Raw genomic sequence first — 22,068 nt, forward strand, 5'->3', positions numbered from 1 at the left:
GAATTACACCTAAATTCGTGTTTGTTTTCTCAGGTTTATGTGGTCTGAGCTTAATGCAAGCTGAGGGTCTCCGAGCAGTGCATCCAGCCCTGAACATCACCACACGCGCATACAAGCATCTGGAGTCGCTTCACAAGGATTGGGAGAACAATTAACTGCACACAGATTGCTAAGTATAATTTATATAGTGTACACAAACAGAATATTGCAACAAGACTTGTAGATATCGAACATGCTGAACAAATTACGCTTTATACAAAATCATATTTTACCAAAATTCAGTAGATGTCACAATGCAGTTTTAAAGTGAAGTGCAGGAAGCGTCATTAATCTCTTTGTATGTGGAAGATCCAAACTTCAGTCAGTTACAAAGGCGTAATTACAGCGTAATTAAAGAGACTTTTCAGTATTTTATTGTCAGATAAAACTGACAATTTCTCATGCACATGAAAAAGCATTATGTTTAAACTATGTTAAAAGTAAAATGTAGGAAGTGTAAGAGATATGTAAGAAGAGAAGGAAAGGATGTGAAGTTATAGTGAAAAATGCTTATAATCCTTTTATTGGAGTGTCTTATTTAATAGTACCTAAATGGAAGGAAGTTCTCAATTGAGGAGAAAGAACAATGGAAAATATGAACAAATCTTGGGTTTACACCTATTCATTTTTCTAATTTAATTGACATTGTAATTCTGATAAGTCAAATGAGTAATAGAATATATTGAGTTGTTCAGTTTTATGTTTGTGAACAATATATAAAGTTATTCAAAAGTAAGTTACATTTTGACGTCCCATAACCCTAACCATGACAATATCTTTGAAAAATATTGGAGTGCAAGAGGTCAAATGACTTTATTGTCTAATGCCTGGCATTAGAAAACAACAACAACCCTTTTAAGAATTAAGATATACACAAAACAAGAACACATTTATACTCATAAAGATGTGGGGTTTATTGGATTCAGTTTAAATGTTAAATATGTCCGCCATTTTGTTCTTCAACAAGCAACAATCTTTCTTCTACGTTGTGAAGAGCATTTAATAATATATCCTGTCAAATGTCTTCAATTTGTTGCGAAATTGCATATTTTAGTTTGTCGATAGTCGTAGGATTAGTTAAAAAAACTCGGTCTATTAAATAACCCCACTGCCAAAAATCTGCTGGATTGATATCAGGGGAAGAGCTGGCCAGGTGTAGGTAAATTATGTTTTGTTCTGAATTTTCATATGTCATTTGTTAAACTTCTTTTACATTCGTAATAATACTGAACGAGACTAATTCGATCTTGTAAAGTCAGAACCATTTTAAAACACAATCAATGATAGTGATTTAAAAATGCAATAAGAAATAAATCTACTTTTGACACATTATAAACAAAACCTTTTACCATGTTAACCAAAACAAATGAGTGTGATAAATTAACAAATCCCGTTGTTCAATACATATAAATGTGTCACCATTTTGTGTATACGTTCATTTTTAAAATTGTTATGTCTATTTCAAAATATAATTTATTTTTTAATAACCCTATATACTGTATTAAAATCATGCATACATTAAAATTTAATACATAATATGAGACAAACGTTTTTGCCTTTTCAGACATCTTCAGGTCCAAATGTTAAAAGCAATTTATGTTGAACATGTCAATAACATGATGTAACATGGTGTGTGTATCATAAACATTTTAGTTGACAAGAGAAAATCTGAAATCTGAATTATAATATACATACTATGTTAAAATGTAATAGCCAATATTTTGAAATTGCGATCAAAAACTGATTGTTAGTCAACTGATCGTAATGTTGTTTGACAAGCATGTCTCATATTATTTATTAAATTTTAATGTATGCGTGATTTGAATATACATTTTTCACAAACATAAAAAATAAGTCAAAGACTGAATAACTCAATGAATTTCCTATTCATTTTGATTGCTTGGGTTTATTCTCCCTTTATAAATAAATGCATAATGAGTAGCCATTACAAGAAGTGAATATCACATTACATCAGTATGACAGATACCCAGCAAAGATATGTCTTCGCACAGTAACAAATGCACAAAAATTGGTGGCACAAACAGTTAATAGAACTTGAAAGTTCATATAAATGAGATTATTTAATTTCTTTCATTGATTGGGACTGTATCTCATACCAAGAGGTTTATTATGTTTTTCTCGTTAAAAGTGGAAAAGTTGCAGCTAATTACAGGGTATTGTTCGGATTTGTTAATTAAAGAGAACTATAAGGCAAACCTTGGAACATTCTGCTAGACAGTAGTAACATCCCAGATTTACCACGAAAAAAGACTGTTGCTATATTTTGCTTGACAACCGGACATAATTGTCTTGCCTCTCATCTACATCAAATTAATATCTACCAGCATCCTCTGTAGAAATCAGAACTCCATCATGGATGAAGAACATTTGCTACAATGCCCAGCAATAAAGAAAATAGATGCTGATTTACCATCACAGCACACCAAATACTATTGGGACGCCCACAGGAGAATGGAAGAAATCCAAGATCCTTAGCATTGGTCAACAACAACAACATATTGTGACTTTTAATTGAAACAATAATGCAACTTTTATCTACAACAATAATGGCTTTCTATATTTCTGAATTTTAACACTCCCTTCAACAGTGGGTATTTCACTCCACACAGCAACACAGTATTCGTTATTGCACTCCACAGACGACAATGACAATTCACTTGGATTATTGAGAACAACAATGTACTGCTAATCTCAACTAATGTTCACAAATCAGTATTTACAAAACAAAACTGTCAGTTCTCAGTTCACAGTTCGTTGGCTTGGCTCGTTCTTCTAGCTCATTCACTCAAGTTCACAGTATATCGAACCCAAGACTTCCAGAGACAGTCCACTACACTCGAACTCAAGACTTCTGGAGACAGTCCACTACACTCGAACTCGACTTCTGGAGACAGTTCACTACACTCGAACTCAAGACTTCTGGAGACAGTCCACTACACTCGAACTCAAGACTTCTGGAGACAGTCCACTACACTCGAACTCAAGACTTCCGGAGACAGTCCACTACACTTGAACTCAAGACTTCTGGAGACAGTCCACTACACTCGAACTCGACTTCTGGAGACAGTCCACCACACTCGAACTCAAGACTTCTGGAGACAGTCCACTACACTCGAACTCAAGACTTCTGGAGACAGTCCACTACACTCGAACTCAAGACTTCTGGAGACAGTCCACCACACTCGAACTCAAGACTTCTGGAGACAGTCCACTACACTCGAACTCAAGACTTCTGGAGACAGTCCACTACACTCGAACTCAAGACTTCTGGAGACAGTCCACTACACTCGAACTCAAGACTTCTGGAGACAGTCCACTGCACTCGAACTCAAGACTTCTGGAGACAGTCCACTACACTCGAACTCAAGACTTCTGGAGACAGTCCACTACACTCGAACTCAAGACTTCCGGAGACAGTCCACTGCACCCGAACTCAAGATTTCCAACTGTGTTGCTTCTGCCTGGATGCTGCTCAAGTTCACTCGTGTGTCGAACCCTAGACTCCTGGACGCTGCTGATTCACAAGCTGAACTCGCTATCCAATACTAACAACAACTGGCTCTCTTCGAAGGCTGCTCGCTTTTTATTAGTTAAACCACATTTTCCAGAAACTACGATGCTCGAAATTTCTAAAGATGCCGAGAGGATGGCGCTTCTCGAGACTTCTCTGGATTTCTCCCCTCAGTCGCAGTTGCTTTACTTCCCCCTCTCTGCTGCTGTCCAGCGTGCCGTCGTCTACCCTCTCAGGTAGGCAGACGTTCCCCTTACGTCCATCCCCTCCAGTGCTCACCGACGTTGGCCTTCCTCTCTCTCCACGCGCCTCGTTTCTTCCATGCACGCCCTCCCTTTTGCGGGACGCGTGATCGACTCTCGACGTGGCTGTCACAATATTGAGGTGGACTAATGAGTTTGTGCTCTAAGAAAAGGGCTTTTATCCGGGTAACCATTCAAAATCAGATACATGTAGGTAGGAACTTTTTTGTTCAAAATAATCTCAGCAATCGTCTGTGCAGGTATTTCCTAAACTCTTAAACCATTTTGTGTGTGTTTTAAAAATAGTACAACCTTAACAGAATCTTCTATTTCCTTTTTGTAAAATCTCGTTTCTTTTATATGTGATTTCTATATTTAAAGTTTGCCTCTTCCAACCATTTCAATTTTGTGAAAAATCATATTCTGTCTATACAATGAAAGTTCTGATTGTTTTTACTTATAATTATTAAGGATCTGAATTTTTAGTTTGTATTTTAATCAAAATTAGAAAATAAGAGCAGGGCATGTAGCACGTATGGGCGAATCCAGAAATGCATATACTGTAGAGTGTCAGTTGGGAGACCAGAGGGAAAAAGATCTTTGGGGAGGCCGAGACATAGATGGGAGGATAATATAAAAATGGATTTGAGGGAGGTGGGATATGATGATAGAGACTGGATTAATCTTGCACAGGATAGAGACCAATGGCAGGCTTATGTGAGGGCGGCAATGAATCTCCAGGTTCCTTAAAAGCCATTTGTAAGTAAGTCTGGATGGTGTTTGGGTGATGTAAAAAAAGAAAACACACTTATAATTTTTCGGTTCTGGTCAGAAATCACGACATTATTCACTATATGAAATCAGATATTGCTTATGGATATTTACCGAATATTACTTCATATTGTTTGAAAATTTCTTCATTAGAAGAATCCCTTAGATCATTTTAGAACAATATATCTACTTACTTGAACTATTTCCTATATAAATTACTTTTACTACACTATAAACAACATACACTTGATCAATGATCAATCACTGATCAGCAAAAATCTCTTCATCAAATCTGATGGAAGATTGATTTTCAGTCAAATACCATACTGATTCTTCTTTCTGCAACGAAAATAAAACTGATGACCAATCAAACACTCCTTGATCGTTGATCATATCTGATCGGTTTTTCTGCAACCAGGCCTTAGAATTGTATATTATTAAAAAAAAAAATATTTTGTAGTAACATCAATTTGTTATGACATAAAACACAGTTTTTTTTTTTTGTGGCGTACACTGCTATTTATTAACTTTTACACTTCTGTGTCAAGGCATATATAATATGACTATATTTGTTAACTCATTGAACTGACTTGTTAGACAAAATTCAAAATAAAGTAAAAGCGAATAAAATACATAACCTAGTTCAGCTGTGGCGAAAATGTCATCGTGTGCTGAGCCACTGTGTAACCTGCAACGTGCATAGCACCTTTGGAGGGAGGCGGACACCCGAAGGGGAAGTAAAGCAACTGTTTGACTTTTTAAAGGATTTCATTTTCCTTACGTCAAGCACTTAAAAATATAATTTTATACAGTATAAGGTTACAAACTAATGTTTAGTATGTGTAACGAAGAAAGAAATGAACAAAAAAAAAAACATAGGACACATTATCACAAGCTAAAATTAACTGTCTTCAGAATGTGTCTGCGACAGAGTTTCAAAATCAGGAATTATGTCACTTACTGCCAGTCGTAGTTGATCATGTCTGTCAGTCGTGATCTAAATTTGGTTTTTACTGTTTTCATTGTTGAAAATAATTTTTCACAAACGTAAGTTGTAGCGAACATGGCTTCAACAGAGCAAGTGAAAGAACGAAGCTTCGGATATTTATTTTTTGGCAAAGATTTGAAAAATTCAACATTTGTCAAGTCCTTACATCTAGCTTTCATTTAACATCACATTGTAAATCTGTGAGTTTAAATTGAAGATCTAACGACATTATTCGTATATCTGCTGAAAAAGGATCGATGTACAGAGATAATAATAATAATAATAATAATAATAATAATAATAATAATACTTCACCTTTTAATGTTTCATGAGTGACATGTAGTATAATGCTGTTTTATGTTGTACAACCGTTTTCCTCGTAATACTTGTGAACAAATCATACATTTAATATTCTCATCATATTGACAGCAAAAAAATGTGTCCTCCCATCTTCCTTGAAACTTTCATTTTTGTAGAGGTACATGGTTTCGAGAGAGACATTGCGACGATACGCCACTCGCAGGTCAGAGACAAATACAAATGGAACGGAGTTTGACTCCAGTGAGTGAGAGGGTGGGAGTTGGGGAGGCAGGAAGTAAAAGAAATGCACAGCTATCATTGCGAGCTACAATGTGCTCGTGAGTCTTATTTTCGCCACGGCTGCTCTAGTTAAAACATCTCAAAATATGGTAGGGACCAATTATACTGCAGAAGTATTATTGACAAATTTAACATTTCTCTTCTAATTACCAAGTAACTACATTTTTGTCGCCAAGGCTATTGTGTAGTAATTGAAATTATAAGTAATGAAAGTGCACTTGCTATTCACACTGGATTCCTGCACCTACTTTGCTGTGTACAGGTTGCAATACAGCATCCATCATAATATTCGTGTTTATTCTTGTATTACAGTGTTGAACATGTTATCAAGTGAAGGTAGTTTTATACTGCTAGAAGTGCGAAATTTCTTCCTTTCTAGATGTCATAAATGAAGAGCACAACTAGAACAACAACAAAATTATTTTATACATCTTGATTACACAACTTTTAACACTGTATCACTTCGGAATATGTATGGTAAGACTTTCCTGTGTTAAATTTCAACGTAAATCGTTTACATGTTTCGACCTATTTATGGGTCATCTTCAGAACTGGTCGTTGTTGGTCTTGGCGCCTTTTGTTCTGTTTCCTGTGAGGGTGTGTTCTTGTGGTATAGTGTAGAGTCAAAGAGTGTGTGTGTTTTGAAGTTGAGTTGTGTGTTGAGAATTTATGTTGGGCTGTGTTTTTGTGTGTCTGTATATTTCATATTGTTCTAGTGTGTTGAGTTTCTGGCTTTTTGGTTGGATGTGTAGTATTTCCATGTCTGTGTTGATGTCTCTGTATAGACATAATAGACAACATAATACGTAAGACAAAACATAATCACAAAAAACATAAGAATACAACACAAACACAAGAACACAAAAAATACATCACACTAACATACGAAAACAAAAAAACACGCAAAATTACAACCTCATTCAAGAAATTAAATTACAACGTCGCATACAGAACAAATAACACTGTACAAAAACATCTCAACACACAAACAACACAAACAAACAAATACAACCACACAGACGTATACAAACTCAAATGTAACACCTGCAACAACTTCTACATAGGACAGACAGGCAGATCATTTCAAACACGTTACAGAGAACACATCACAGCCATAATAAAATTACAAAACACCTCCACATATGCAGAACACATCACAAATGCTAACCACACCTACAGAGACATCAACACAGACATGGAAATACTGCACATCCTACCAAAAAGCCAGAAACTAAACATACTAGAACAATATGAAATATACAGACACACAAAAACACACCCCAGCGCAATTCTCAACACACAACTCAACTTCAAAACACACACACTCTTTGACTCTACACTATACCACAGCAACACACCCTCACAGGAAACAGAACAAGTGACTCCAAGACCAACAACGACCAGTTCTGAAGATGACCCATAAATAGGTCGAAACATGTAAATGAGGTACGTTGAAATTTAACACAGGAAAGTCTTACCATACATATTCCGAAAATTATTTTAACGAAGCGTAGTGTTTTGAGCATACACCACTTCACATGACTGTAACACCATGCGTCCCCATAGTGCGCTCATCAGGAGTATACAAGTACTAGCACATGTAGTGGAAAAACATCGAAATGTTCCTTTCCACATAATTCTGTAAGCATAGCCAGAAAGTTGTATTTTGTTTAATGAAATACGAGTACATACCAGAGAGCTACCGGTATCATTTCTGTCATTTCCTGTATAGTATTCAGAATCATTAAATACATATCATCTGCTTCAAGGCCTTTGAAAAATAAAATTAAATGCTTGTATTGAATTGCTATGCATTTCTGAATAAGAGTATGTATAACATTTCTGTGAGAAAAAATATATATATTTCGTTATAAGTTTTAGGAAATGAGCCTCCTAGCTGAGGAGTCACTATAAGGATTGAAAATATTTATATTTTCTGTTTGAAAATTAATTGAACTTACACAGTTTCATCTGTTATATATTGAGCTTTTAATGTGTTTTGTGTGCCTTGCCATAACATATTGACTAATTAAAGGTACGGTCACATGTCGCTATTTTTGGAGCGATGCAGTGCAAAAAACTGCGCAACTCTCGTACTGCGACATGTGAACAACGGTGCAACCCGAAAAGTAGCGGCTGCCTAACCTGCTGCCCGCTACTTTTCCATGCTGCGCGCAGCTTAAAAGTAGCGACGTGTGAACAGGGTTCTCAGGGTTGCAGCCGCAGCATTTTTGATATCGGTTTTGTTGAAACTTTTGCTACGGTTGCAACCAGTGTTGCCACCCAAATGTGCCAATGATACTTTATTATTTGGATGTATTTTAATGTTAGATGTGATGAAAATAAATTATTTGTAACAGTTATTAAATGCACAACACAGTCTGAGCATATTTGCTGACGATATAATTCATTTTTTTTAATTTTCTGTAGTGTAGTTTCAAACAGGAGGGTTGCCAACATTGATTACGTGAATATGCCGTTGGTTATCATTTAAGTATATAGGCGTTTTTAAAAGCTTTATAGTAAAAATAATGCCAATTTCTGAATATTAGTTAGGACAGAAAAGCAAATAATAGATAAGTAAGCTTTCGCATGAGTTTATTAATAATGCGAACATAACCACAAAATGTATATTGAGAAGTCAACACGGAGATGGAAACCTGCAGCATGACTGCGGCTGCAAAAGTAGCGCCTTGTGTGTGAACAGACTCGCAACCTCCAGTTGCAACTTTTGCTGCACTCGGGTTGCGCAGCACGAAAAGTAGCGTGCAGTGCGCTACTTTTGGCTTACGTGTGAACACGACACGCAACTTTTGCAGCTGCAGTACAAAAGTTGCGCAGCAAAAGTAGCGATGTGTGACCGTACCTTAATATTACTTTTATTATTAATGCTGATTACCTTCACAGGGTCTGTGATGTTTGTAACAGTAAATCAGTGAGGACTCTAATTTTATTATCCTTGTGCTGTGTCATTCACCAAGAGTAACACTTTCAGTATAATTTGTTATAATATAGTTTTTTTTTTTTTACATAGATGTTGCTGTATAATGTGTGTATAGAATGTTTGAAAACTTCTGTTACAGACTTGTTCTGAGGTAAAAGATTTCAAGGCAAATGATTTTCTTCAAGCAGTGTGTTCGTATGGTGTTATATGTCGTAATTAGAGATGGGTTCCCAATACTCATGATACTTCGATACTGTCGATACTCAAGATATATTATTATTGATTGGTACCTCTGATTATGACCTTAGTACAGCATGTCCCTAAATGTTTATCGGAATTTCAAAGTTGTTTAATTCCTTTACTTGTAATATATAAGAACAAACCTTACATGAGAAATAAAGAGCAGCAGTACGAGTTTTCATACCGCACCTTATAAGTGTTCAGTGTGAGCACCATTTCTCATGAGGCAGATATACAGCTGATTGTCACCATGTCTGGAGTGATAGTCTCAACTCTGGCAGGTACACATGTATGTATGTATGTATTTATTCACACTGCAATGGGTATATACCCGGTGGCAGTGGTAACTAATTACACTCAATAATGACAATAATGAACACAATTAATAAAAAATACAATTAATAATAATACCAGTACTAATAATCAGGGGAGAGTTGGGTAGTATCGGACAGTGAGTTTCTTTCATCTACCACACGATGATAGTACCTGATTGACATGGTTACGTTTCTGTGATGTCGCATAGAGAAACGTAACCATGTCATTCAGGTACTACCATATGGTGGTAGATGAAAGAAATGCACTGTCCGATACTACCGGACTCTCCCCTAATACTAACAATAATTTATAATAATAATAATAACAGGGAACATCCTAAATTAAATGAAGCACGATCACTTAAAATAACATTTAAAGTAAATCTAATTTGTATCTTAAACCTAAGTTCGAACTAAAACCCACGAGTATGATATGTTCATATCTGCACAAGTACCTTTCCACATTACACTCATTTCGCTGTCAACTCACTCACTGCACTGGAACTACGACACATTTCACTGATTCTATCCTGATTTCACTAACACTTCAAAAACATTTCACTGTTCAAATACTTTGCACTGCCACTATAAACTATAAAGCTTCACTGACAGGAACACGTTTCACTTACACAGCACACTTCACTGACACGACATACTTCTTCACTGATACAACACTTCAATAACAAAATATCATTTACATCCTTTACATACTGTGTATAATTACCGTCTATTAGTAAGGTCCTTAAGCCTATTTTTAAATACAGTTTTGGTTGTTGGTAAAGCCTTTAGTAAGTCTGCAGGTAAAGCATTCCAGTCCCTGATAGTACGATTGAGAAAAGAAAACTTTCCAGTGTCCGTCCTCTGTCTTCTTTCCCTCAATTTATATGAGTGGTCGTTCCTTGAAGAGTAATTTGGCGGCTGCAACCTATTTTTTATTTCTTTCCAGGCAGGCTCACCTCTGTATGGTCCTTCATATACCCCCACACTTGGTTGAGGTAGGGTAACTGTGAACTATGTACGAAAGCTGCTCTCTCATTTTTCACAAAGCTTCAAAAAGGAGGACATTGTTGAAATATAGTAATTTAGAGCGATTTTTTAAAGTTCCTTAGTGATAGGAATAAATTTTTGTTCCTTGGTAACATAGTAGCGTACCCTCTCCTTAAATACTGGCTTCACCACTGATTAATATTACTGTTGTATTTACTGTAGTGCGTCTGCAATATAATAATGTAAAGGTGTAAAAGCCTCATAATAAAATATACACACAGTGAGTAAGGAAATACAGATCTATTTGTTTGGTTTATTAATACTGCCAAAATAACAAAATTACCTATTTGCATTTTATCTGATAAAAGATATGAAGGTATCGAGTATCGAGATTAAAATATGTTCAGTATCGAGTATCGAGATTATTTATCAACCCATCACTAGTTGCAATATAAAGTATGTCTAAGAATGTCTGGTTGTAAGCACCCATAATATGCTTAATCTCAGTTAAGCATGTGGGGGCCATTTGTCACCCAGTGAATTGTAGTTTATTAATACTTTGTTCAGTGTTGTTGTATGAATTTGCCATTAACAATAGCTGCTGTTACGTATAACACTATCATCTGTATTCAGTGTGCGTGCATTGTTATAAAAATGACCTGCGAGGTGAGGTATAAGAACGGAGATTTGCTTCATTTTTATTTTATCCTTTAATATATTATCAACTTTTTGCCTAATATTGATAATATGACAGTAGGGGCTTCCCCTTTACTATTTTATCCCATTTACGGACATTTTCTGGCATTTTGTATCAGAAACTATTAAAAAAAAATTGAGAGCAGCAAAAGATCGAAATGTGTGGTGTGACTGAGTCAGTAAAACCATAGATGATGAAGAGAGTTACATTGATGATGAAAGTGATAATGAAGAAGATGACGTAAGGGAGAGCAATCATGAGTCATTTACAGCAGTGGTATTCAACCAGAGGCAGGGGCGGACGCAGCATTTTTTTTCGGGGAGGGATTTGAGGAGATAGTAAAAATGGAGTAATGAGAAATAAGTTTATATACTCACAATTTGTTTCCGAGTCACAAACATTTACAAGTTGGCCTGAGTAGCGTAGTCGGTATAGCCTTCTGTGCTCGAAGTTGCGGGTTTTATCTCAACCCAGCTCGATGGCATTTAAGTGTGTTTAAATGCGACAGGCCTCATATCAGTCGATTTACTGGCATGTAAAAGAAGTCCTGGGGAAAAAATTCCGGCACACCGGCGACGCTGATATAACCTCGGCAATTGCGAGCGTTGTTAAATAAACCATAATTTTTTTTAATTTTAACATTTACAATGACTCCAATACAAAAACAATAACAGAATGACATTTACAGAAGAAGGTGACGAGGCTTCTTAGACAGTTCATCCAGTACTTCATGAGCTTTTATTTCTACATTTGTATGTATATACATCAAGGCCAGTCCATTTAATCTGTCTGCTCCCATCCTGCTCCTCAAGTAAGTCTTCAAATACCGCAATGTTGAGAACGACCGTAGCTGTAGTTACAGGCAACGTGCAGAAAAGTTTCAGCACCTTGCGAGTGCAGGGAAAAATAATTTCATTGCACCTGTTCAGAGATGATATAAAATCAGTAGATATTAGGTGAAGATTTTTCTGATCAAGGAAATTTCTTCTCCACATCTTCAATTCATTGAAGAAAGACTCTGGTGATCATCATTGGGCCACTGATTTACTACAGCCTCAACAGCAGTTTCTAAATCTTCATCTGATGCTCGCTCTATGTTTTTAGGACTTTAGGATTCCCTTATGATTTAAAAACCTGTCCTTGAGCTGACCAGTGAAATAGTCTAAGAAGAGAAGGAAAATTAAAAGCCTAAAATACTCTTCATGACTCTCTGTCTTGAAGTAAGAACGCTGTGTTTGTCTTCCTACAGTTCTTGAAATTTAACACTTTAGCAAAGAGAATTTACGTGGAAAATTCTCTAATTCCTATGTACATTCACGAATTAAAATTAATATTATTTTTGTTTCTTGTTTCGTATTTTTCTCAAAATTTCGGGAGGGGATATATCCCCTTAATCCCCCCCTTACATCCGCCCCTGACTGGAGGTACACAGAAACTTTTCAGGGAGTTCGTAAAATTTAAAATAAGCATACATTATAGCACGTTTCGTGAATGATTAAGGCTAATAATTGGATTATAAATTTGTTTTCCACCACAGTCGTCAGTTCCCCTGAACTTCCCTTAAAACTGAAAGAAAATCTGCTAGAAATATCCATTGATAGTGAAAATAAAATTAAAAAACTTGTCATTTTGTGGCTTTTGGTGTTATGCTTGCAAAGAGTATATGGCCCTTAGTGATACTGCCATTTCACACATTCTGCTATCCCCTCTACTTATTTGTGTGAGAAAAGTTTCTCTGCTTTGATGTCAATCAAAACAAAACACAGAAATCGCTGGAATCCAGAATCTCTGATACTAGCATTTACGATGATTCGAACAAGAATCGAAGCACTGGCATGCAGGAAATATCAGGCATCTCATTAACAGGACAGAAACATTTAAGTTAATAATATAATAAGATAACTTTTCTTTTCTGTGATCTGTAACATTCTTCCTTTAATAGGGATATCTTATGCGGAGTTTTACCGTTGGATGGCAGGAGCGTTCCATGCGGCACAACATGTTGTAGGGCTATGTTACAGTATGTCATATGCTACAGTTGAATACGTTCTCCCCCTTATTGGTTTTCTTTGCGTGTCAAAATTATATTTATAATTATTTTGTATAACCTAGTGTAATTTAATATAATTCAGTATTTTCTTACCTCATAATTTAATTTAATTTACAATAAATAATAACGTAAACTTTTATAATACTGAGCGATTCCCCTTAAGAGATGGATGGGGAAATCTGCAGTATGCAGAATATAGATTCGAGTATAATAGAATATTCATGAATCTAAATGAGAACTTTGAGAATGAGATGCAAGAATAAAAAATTAATAAATAAAATAGAAACTTTGTCGAAGGTGAATATTACCTCTTTAACCGTTAGTATTGTAAGTACCGTGTGCTAAAAACAAGATATACAGCCCCAATGTCTTTTTTTTAATAGGGAAGGGACTATCGAGATTGAATTACTCGTATTTTTTTATCTAGTTGCAGAAAGATCAAATGCAACTTTTGATAAGATGATGTAATATGATTGCAGTAATATCATGATTATTCCTGTGTTTTGTAGGTTAAGGACATGCAGTTTTGAATACTATATAGGATGATTTTGAAAATTTGAAGTAAAAGCGTGGTTTTAATAATTAGTCTACAGTACATTAAAAACATTATTCACGAAATGGAGCTCACTATGGATCGTCCTCGATAATAAACATCCCAGTTAATCGAGAGTTTACTACAGGCGTAAAATGAGGTGTAAACTTCGAAGATTCCTAGAAGTACTGAATATAATCTAAGATAACATAGCTTTCTGTAGAGTTTGCATACGTTTTTATTAATTTTTCTTTATCCTCTTCCAAAATGAAATTGTAGCCAGCAATTCCTTACTTGAAGTAGTTATTTTTGGTTTATGGCTACCAGTAGCACTTTCGAGACACAATTTAATTAGTTAAATTTTTAAGGTTTGAAGCATATATTCAGAATATTTCGGGACCTGATTGAAGACAAAAGGCTTTCCCTGGTTTTTACATATAGGTACATAACGAGAATTCGGCATTTTCAGTTGTTTTTAAGAGTATTGAATGTACTAATACACTACGTAAATCCTCAATGTTTATATATCGGAAAACAAATGCACATGCAAAACGCATCCCTCAAAGTACACGTGCGCTATCTGTTGGTGCTAGTTCAGGATATCCCTATTATTTATTTAATAGCATGAGTATCTCTTTTATATCTTAAACTGGCTGATTTAGTAATTGATAAATTGTTGAGTTTAACTGAATTTAGATGTAGTTATGTATAAAGTATTTGTAATACTGCACTTCGGTGAATAAAAATTGTTCTTCCTTTTAAATTAAAACAAATCTTAGTCCAGACACTTTTGATGCACAGTTCGACTACTGCGACGTTCTATTAAGTGATCTCAGCTATGACCTGACTCAAAAATTACAGCGTGTCCATAATGCCTGTGTTCGGTTTATATGTAATATCCGTCTCTATGATCATATCTCACCGTCTTCCAATGAATTGTCTTGGCTTCAGCTGGCTGACAGACGCAGTTTGCATTGCCTTTCTCTTTTTTGTCAGATTTTGCATACACCAACCACTGAATACCTTGCTTCACGATTTCATAATCTATCCACACATCATAACCTGTACACCTGGTCACAACACAACTCTATTGTCAGTACCACTCCACAGAACTTTTCGAGGTTATGTGTAACGTCTAATGCCTGTTTCCACAAATCATAATGTAATATGTACATATCCCACATAAGTATGAATGACCAGTTGACTTCCACTTATTCTGGTATTTTCCTAGTACCCGGTACTCGTTACATAGACCACTCTTACACTAAACCTGGAGTAATTTAAGCTTACTAATCAAATAAATGATTCTACTTACTGTTTTTATATGCTCACCTGTATGTAATTTCTATTTTATACACATTTCATTGTTATTTTCCATCCGAAGATCATTAAGAACGCTGAATATTACTTAATATCTCCTATCTTTCTTCAAATAGTGTTTATATGCCATGTTAATTTTCATTTGTTTTCATAAGTTAACAATGCTGCACATTGGGAGCAACATATAAGAAATTATTTTCCTACACAATCCACGCTATATTCACGTTGTTTTGAAATGTTAATCGAAGATGGTTTGCTTATTGTTTATTACACGCACATTTGTATGTAATTTCTATTCCATACTTTTTTCTATCCCACGATCATTAAGAATGGTGAATATTATTCATGCTTGTTTCCTGTATTTCTTAAAATAATGTTATGTGGCATGTTAGTTTTTATTTATCGTTATTTACGTAAAAATGATGCCCCAAAAATAATAATAATTTCGTACACACTCCACATCCTATATATTCACATTTGTTTTTCAGTGATTTATTAAAGAATGTACCGGTACCTTCAACTCAAATGTGATGGACCGGTTAATTATTATAAATTAATTGCATGAAGGTTTGGGGGCCAAGTCCCCAAGAGGGGTTTTAGGGGCGGAGCCCCCTAAAGCAAGAAAGAACACTTCACAAAATATAAGTCGTACCTTCAACCCAAAGTTGATGGAACGGTTAATTACTATCAATTAATTGCACGAAGATTTGGGGACAAAGTCCCCAACAGGAGTTTTTAGGGGGCGGAGCCCCCTAAAGCAAGAAAAAACACATTATAAAATATAAGTCGTACCTTCAACCCAAAGGTGATGGACCGGTTAATTACTATAAATTAATTGCACGAAGGTTTGGGGACTAAGTCGCCAACAGGGGTTTTAAGGGCGGAGCCCCCTAAAGCAAGAAAGAACACATCATAAAATATAATTCATACCTTCAACCCAAAGGTGATGGACCGGTTCATTAGGCTACTATAAATTAATTGTATGAGGGATTGGGGACTAAGTCCCCAATAGAGGTTTTTAGGGGGCGGAGCCCCCTAAAGCAAGAAAGAACACATCATAAAATGTAAGTCGGGGTGTTGGGCTCTGAAAAGTGCCTTTTGGATAGCATGGTGATGCGCATTTGACAAACGCAGTGTACGTACCTGTTAATAATCCCTTTTTATTTGTCGTTATTTATGTAAAAATGATGCACCGAAAAGTAATAATTTCATACTCCATTTCCCATATTCACATTTCTTTTTCAGTGATTCATTAAAGAATGTACCGGTATTTAAAAGACTAAATTAGAAACATGTTACATAAATCACCCTTGTGCCAAAAGAGAATGCTCCCTGGACCAAATTGTCGTATTTTGCAGTGGTCGTCAGTACTTGCTGAAATGGGTAATAATATAATCTAATTATGTTGTACGTAGCAAGATCGATTATTCAATTGATAGGATATTTTATGAGGTTGTCATGACTGAGATATCTATTGTCAATTGCTTTTATTTGTCAGAAGGCCTTGACTGATGGGTATGTAAGGACTGGCGCTCTTAGGGGTGCAGGTCGGGTTTGGGATGATTCACAAGCAACAAGTTATACTAAATATGTTAAACATAAAAGCGACCTATGTAACGAGTACCGGGTACTAGGAAATTACCCTTATTCCTTTTTATTTTTTCCTTGCTGACTCTTTTGGGAAGCATTTCAATAACATGTCTTTCTTGTCTGAATTGCTGCAACCTACAGCAACACAGTCGAACGTATTTACTTAAGAACATTAGTAAGTGAACGTATTTCACTAGCCTACATCAGCAAGAATAAACCTGTAAGTTTAACGAGCATAAATCACACCAGGAAATATTTAGGTTTTATATCAGAAATTAGTCACAAACTACGAATCTGGCGCCATGTATACAAATACAAATTTAGGAACACAATGACTGCTGGACCAATAGAAATGAATGCACTCTCTTGTCACCACTGTTATGAATGCAACGACTGTGTTTAGAAGCTAAACAGTGTTATGATGAGTGATTCCTAAGAAAAAACACATAGTTGCCAATTTTGTTAGTTAGAACCTTACCAAACCAATACCACAAGTTGTCATTTAATATACATACTAGGTTCAAAAAGTTCCCAGAATTTGCTAGTATCATAGAAACAACGTACCTTAAACACTATTCTACAGCATTCCCTTCAAAATAGTTTCCTTCCGCAACAACACACTTTTGCCAACGCGTGCAGAGTTCCTGGAAGCAGGCCTGGAAGCCATTTTATGAAACCCGTCTTAGTGCTCTCGTCGCGTTTGCGATAACCTCTTCAGCATTGAATCTCCGTACTTTCAGATGACTTTTCAGACGGGGAAACAGAAAGTAATCAGGTGGTGAGAGATCAGGAGAGTATGGTGGGTGATCCAAAGCAGTTATGTTGTGCCTGGCAAGAAAATTCTTTATAATAATTGCGCGATGAGCAGGTGCATTGTCATGCATAAGCAACCAGTTGTTTTCTACCCACTTTTCTGGACGTTTCCTTCTCACTGCGTCCCGGAGGCGACGGAGGATTTCTACGTACAATTCTTTCGTTACAGTATGACCTTCTGGAATGAACTCATGGTGGACGAGACCCTGAGAGTCGAAGAAAACTTCCAACATAACTTTGCCTTTGGAAGTGTCCCTAGGAAATTTTTGCTTCCGAGAAGATGTTTTCGATTTCCACTCAGATGACTGTCGTTTAGGGACTGGGTCGTACAAGTAGCACCAAGTTTCATCACCAGCAATAATTTTGTTTAAGAAATCACCATCTTCATCAGCCATACTGATCATGTCCCCAGCAAGAGTCATTCTTGTTTCTTTCTGTTCTGCCGACAACATTTTCGGAACTAACTTCTGAGACACGTAATGCATGTTGAGATGCTTGTGAAGAACATTGTGTACACTTCCGACTGATATTCCGACCTCTGCTGCTATCTCTTTTATGGTTTTACGTCGGTCGTCCCTCACAACATTACCCACACGCTGAGCGATTGCTTCATTTGTTGCAGTTGTTGGTCGGTCATCTTTGATGCTATCGCGGCCACCAGAAAAGCGTTTATGCCAGGCATACACTTGAGTTTTTTTCATTGCTGCTTCGCCATATGCTTCTTCCAACAATCTTAATGTCTCTGCAGGAGTTTTGTGTAACAAAACACAAAACTTGATGTTTGTACGTTGCTCTGTGGACATAATTACAAAATGCAACGAACAAACAAAACACTATGATAAACAATTGCCTACAACTCAAAACCAACAATCGCCATTATCAACAAACTTTAAGGAAATGACATTATGAATGTCACCAACAAAACAAATGTATAATATCCCTTGTTATATATTGTGAATTTTATTAGTTACAACAATGTAATTTATTCGTCACAACAATAATTCCTTTCTACAATTCACCTTAAACGCTCTCGTCAACAATTGGATCTTCACTCAACACCGTATTCGTTATAGCACTCCACCGACGACAATGACAATTTACTTGGAATATTACGCACAACAATGAACTGTTAATCTTAACTAATATTTACAAAGCACTATTTACAAATCAGAACTACCAGTTCTCAGTTCACAGTTCTTCTATCTCAGTCACTCGAGTTCACGGTACCTCGAACCACAGACCTTCAGAGACAGTTCACTGTACTCGAACTCGGGTCCCTCCAACTGCGGTCCACTGCACTCGAACTCAGGTCCCTCCAACTGCGGTCCACTGCACTCGAACTCAGGCCTTCGGATGCTGACGCAGATGCGGACGCACACTCGAGTCGAACTCCGGCTGGCTTGCTTGCTCTGATTTTCTCACTGACTGAATAACTGAAAACTCTAAAACTGCAAAACTGCTGTCGTTCCTTCGCGAGCGTAATTTATAACTACAGCGACGTAGCCTCGAAAGTTCGACCCGTCTCTAGAGATGGCATTCCAGAGAAATCCAGGGCCCTCTCCTCTCTACCAGCACCAGATGCGCGCGCAAACTCGTCGCGTGACGTAATACACCCTCTCTCTTCTCTCCACCGCGCGACGTCACTCAATGTTCCGTGGAGCCTGTGCGATCTGCTTTCATGCGGGACGCTGGTCGTGAGTTCGATTCTCACGTCGCTGTCACAATATTAATACGAAAAATGGTAATAAAATTCCGGGAACTTTTTGAACCCAGTAGTATAATACTTTTATTCCTTTTAAGGTTCTGGTACTAGACATGTATGGCACCCATGTTAGTCTTTTAAATTCTTATGTTGATAAGGAGAGATGTATTTAAGAAGGGTTAAACTTATAATTAATGTCCTTCCAGTCGTATAAAGGTACGGCAACATTTCACATAATAAGTGTAAGAAGAGATAGTATATTTTTATATTTTATATTTTAGTGTGTTATGTATTGACATATCTATATTATCATTATTATTAATTGTCTCTTAGTAACACGGAAATAATGTCCAGAGAAGAAACAAAAGCTCAGCTATGCTCTTGGTTTATTGCATTATATTCAAGTTCTGTTACTCACTCTTTACATTTTTGTGTCTAAGTTTTCTCAAATTAAAATCATATATAAATTTTTAACTCCCCCATTGTCTTGTTATGTAAATGAAAATGGTAACACAATTGAATTAATTACTAGTTTACTGTAACCAGTGGTTTAGTTGGATAGAAATACTTGCAGGAACTTATGTCACAGTCTAGTATATACAGTCACGAAGCTTGGGATAATTTTTTGCATTTCTCGCGATAGTTGCTAGCCGCTTGGAGCGCTGTGAGTACTAGGAACAATAGACTGTCACTGCCATCGTGATGTAATACAGGCCGTAAGGCAGACCATGTGATTCGCTTAACCCGATCACGAAGGGCGGCGTTTCAACCATATAAATTAGTTGGAATGCATAAAGAGTAACATATATTTCTCTAAAATGTAGTGTAATTGCATTAATAAAATTTAAAACAATGATTATGAGATACTTCAGACATAATTCACTTGTGAGTTAAGGTGTAATATTATTTTTGGTGTGAAAATTACGTTGTTCGTATGTGTAATAGGCCTACCTGCCTTTATTTCGATTAAATATTGCGAAATTCTTATACATTCATTTATGCACAATTCAATAATTTTGAGTTGCACCGCATGGATATTTAGATTTGTTGAAATTATAGGTTATGTTTACTGTAGCAGTTGACCCTTTCTAATATCATTGGTCTCCAATGCTCTGCCATTAGATATGTTATGTCATATGGAAATTATAGGTTACGTTTACTATATTTAACATATTCTTTTTTATTAAGCCTCACAATAGCTTCCATTCTAAACTTGTTGATGTGAACGGATTATGTTAACGCTTAAAATTCTCTTCACATTAAAATAACACAGTTTTGTAATTATTTCTGCAACATATGCAACAAGAAGTATACGAACTTATGGACACATTACACTAAATAAAACTTAACAATGATACACAATAAAGTTGTAATATTTCACTGAGCTCCATACACTGAAATAGAAAACCCGGACATACATTACGGCCAGAAAGGCTGTGCCGTATTTCGCACAAGTTGTGTAAACTGTGAAATGTTCGTTATCTGTTGTAATAACTGTAATTAACTAAAATACAATAATTTGAATAATAATATGGGACAAGGAGACGTTTGTAGTACCTACTATAAATTGTAAGAAAAAGAGGTTAGAGTTATCCTTCTTCCGAAAGATCCAGGAAGGTGAGTTTATAAAATATAATATATATTTTATGAAAATAATATATAAACCTTATGTATTTCATATTTCAATAGTGGAAGGAAGGTGTTAATTTTTTCAAAAGAACATGATATCGAAAGTACAATACATTTTATTGTCTGTTAGGGAAAGGGTCTATGATGAGGCGATAGTAGCGATCCTGGTGGTGAGCAACTGTCTATGTTTGCATATTTAGTAAGTATTGAGCTTCGTGACTATATATTAGACTGTGCTTATGTGTTACTTTTGACATGTCCCATATCATGTATGTGATCAGTTGGATGCAATAAATGAATATAAGTTTCTGGTAAGATTCCTATTAATTTACTATTATATTTAAAATGCCGTTTTTGAAAGAGTGCCAAGATTTCTTCTTCATGGCAGACCTGTATCCATTCGGTCACCAAACTGGAGACTATATAAATTAATATATAATATATACCAGCAAGAATAAAAATAAACATTTTTATTTTATGTTCCAGCACTTTCCAGTCCAACTAAACCACTATTTCGATTTCATTAGAAAGAATTGAAGATTTCTCTACAATGACGTTGTATGAAATATTTATGTCTATGTTTCATACAGCGTTATTCTATGGGCCTCTTCAACTGCTTCATTGTATCTTACATAAAAGACAATTGCGTGTATTACGGGGCCATAATATCAAATAGAAATGTATAAATTGATAACGCAACTCATTCAGGGAAACTTTTAGTAATTATGTTTTATATTTGTTACTTTTCCGATTGATTTGTATGTATGAAAATGAAGGTTCTGGTGCATTCCATCATTGGTATAGGTATAATTTTTATTCATGCAGTGTACTTTGTTAATAAATTATGCAATTCGCACTTGTAAGAACTGGCAAATATATTGAATATCTACTTCTGAAATATAGTTGTAAGACTGTGTATTTCAAATCATTTCCTAGTTTTTCCTGTTAACAAGAATAATTTTCCATATGATTATCACAACAGTGATGACGACAACGATGAGGAGGATGATAATGATGAAATTCTGGAAAATGTTAGGGGGAAACAGCTGTGTCATGTTCTGAAGTGCAGAAATGAATG

General features: G+C 35.9%; 1 protein-coding gene across 1 annotated transcript in view; it reads left to right on the plus strand.

Moving 5' to 3' along the window:
* betaggt-I (geranylgeranyl transferase type-1 subunit beta) overlaps positions 1–21,888 on the plus strand; it is a 39,187-nt gene extending 17,299 nt beyond the window's left edge. The window contains exon 7 of the mRNA XM_069838670.1: positions 34–21,888. Coding sequence (XP_069694771.1) covers positions 34–155 — 122 coding nt within the window. The 3' untranslated portion in view covers positions 156–21,888. The remainder of the gene's footprint in view (positions 1–33) is intronic.
* Positions 21,889–22,068: the final 180 nt, after the last annotated feature.

The sequence above is a fragment of the Periplaneta americana genome, chromosome 1, assembly GCF_040183065.1.
Source record: "Periplaneta americana isolate PAMFEO1 chromosome 1, P.americana_PAMFEO1_priV1, whole genome shotgun sequence".
NCBI classification, from domain to species: Eukaryota; Metazoa; Arthropoda; class Insecta; order Blattodea; family Blattidae; genus Periplaneta; species Periplaneta americana.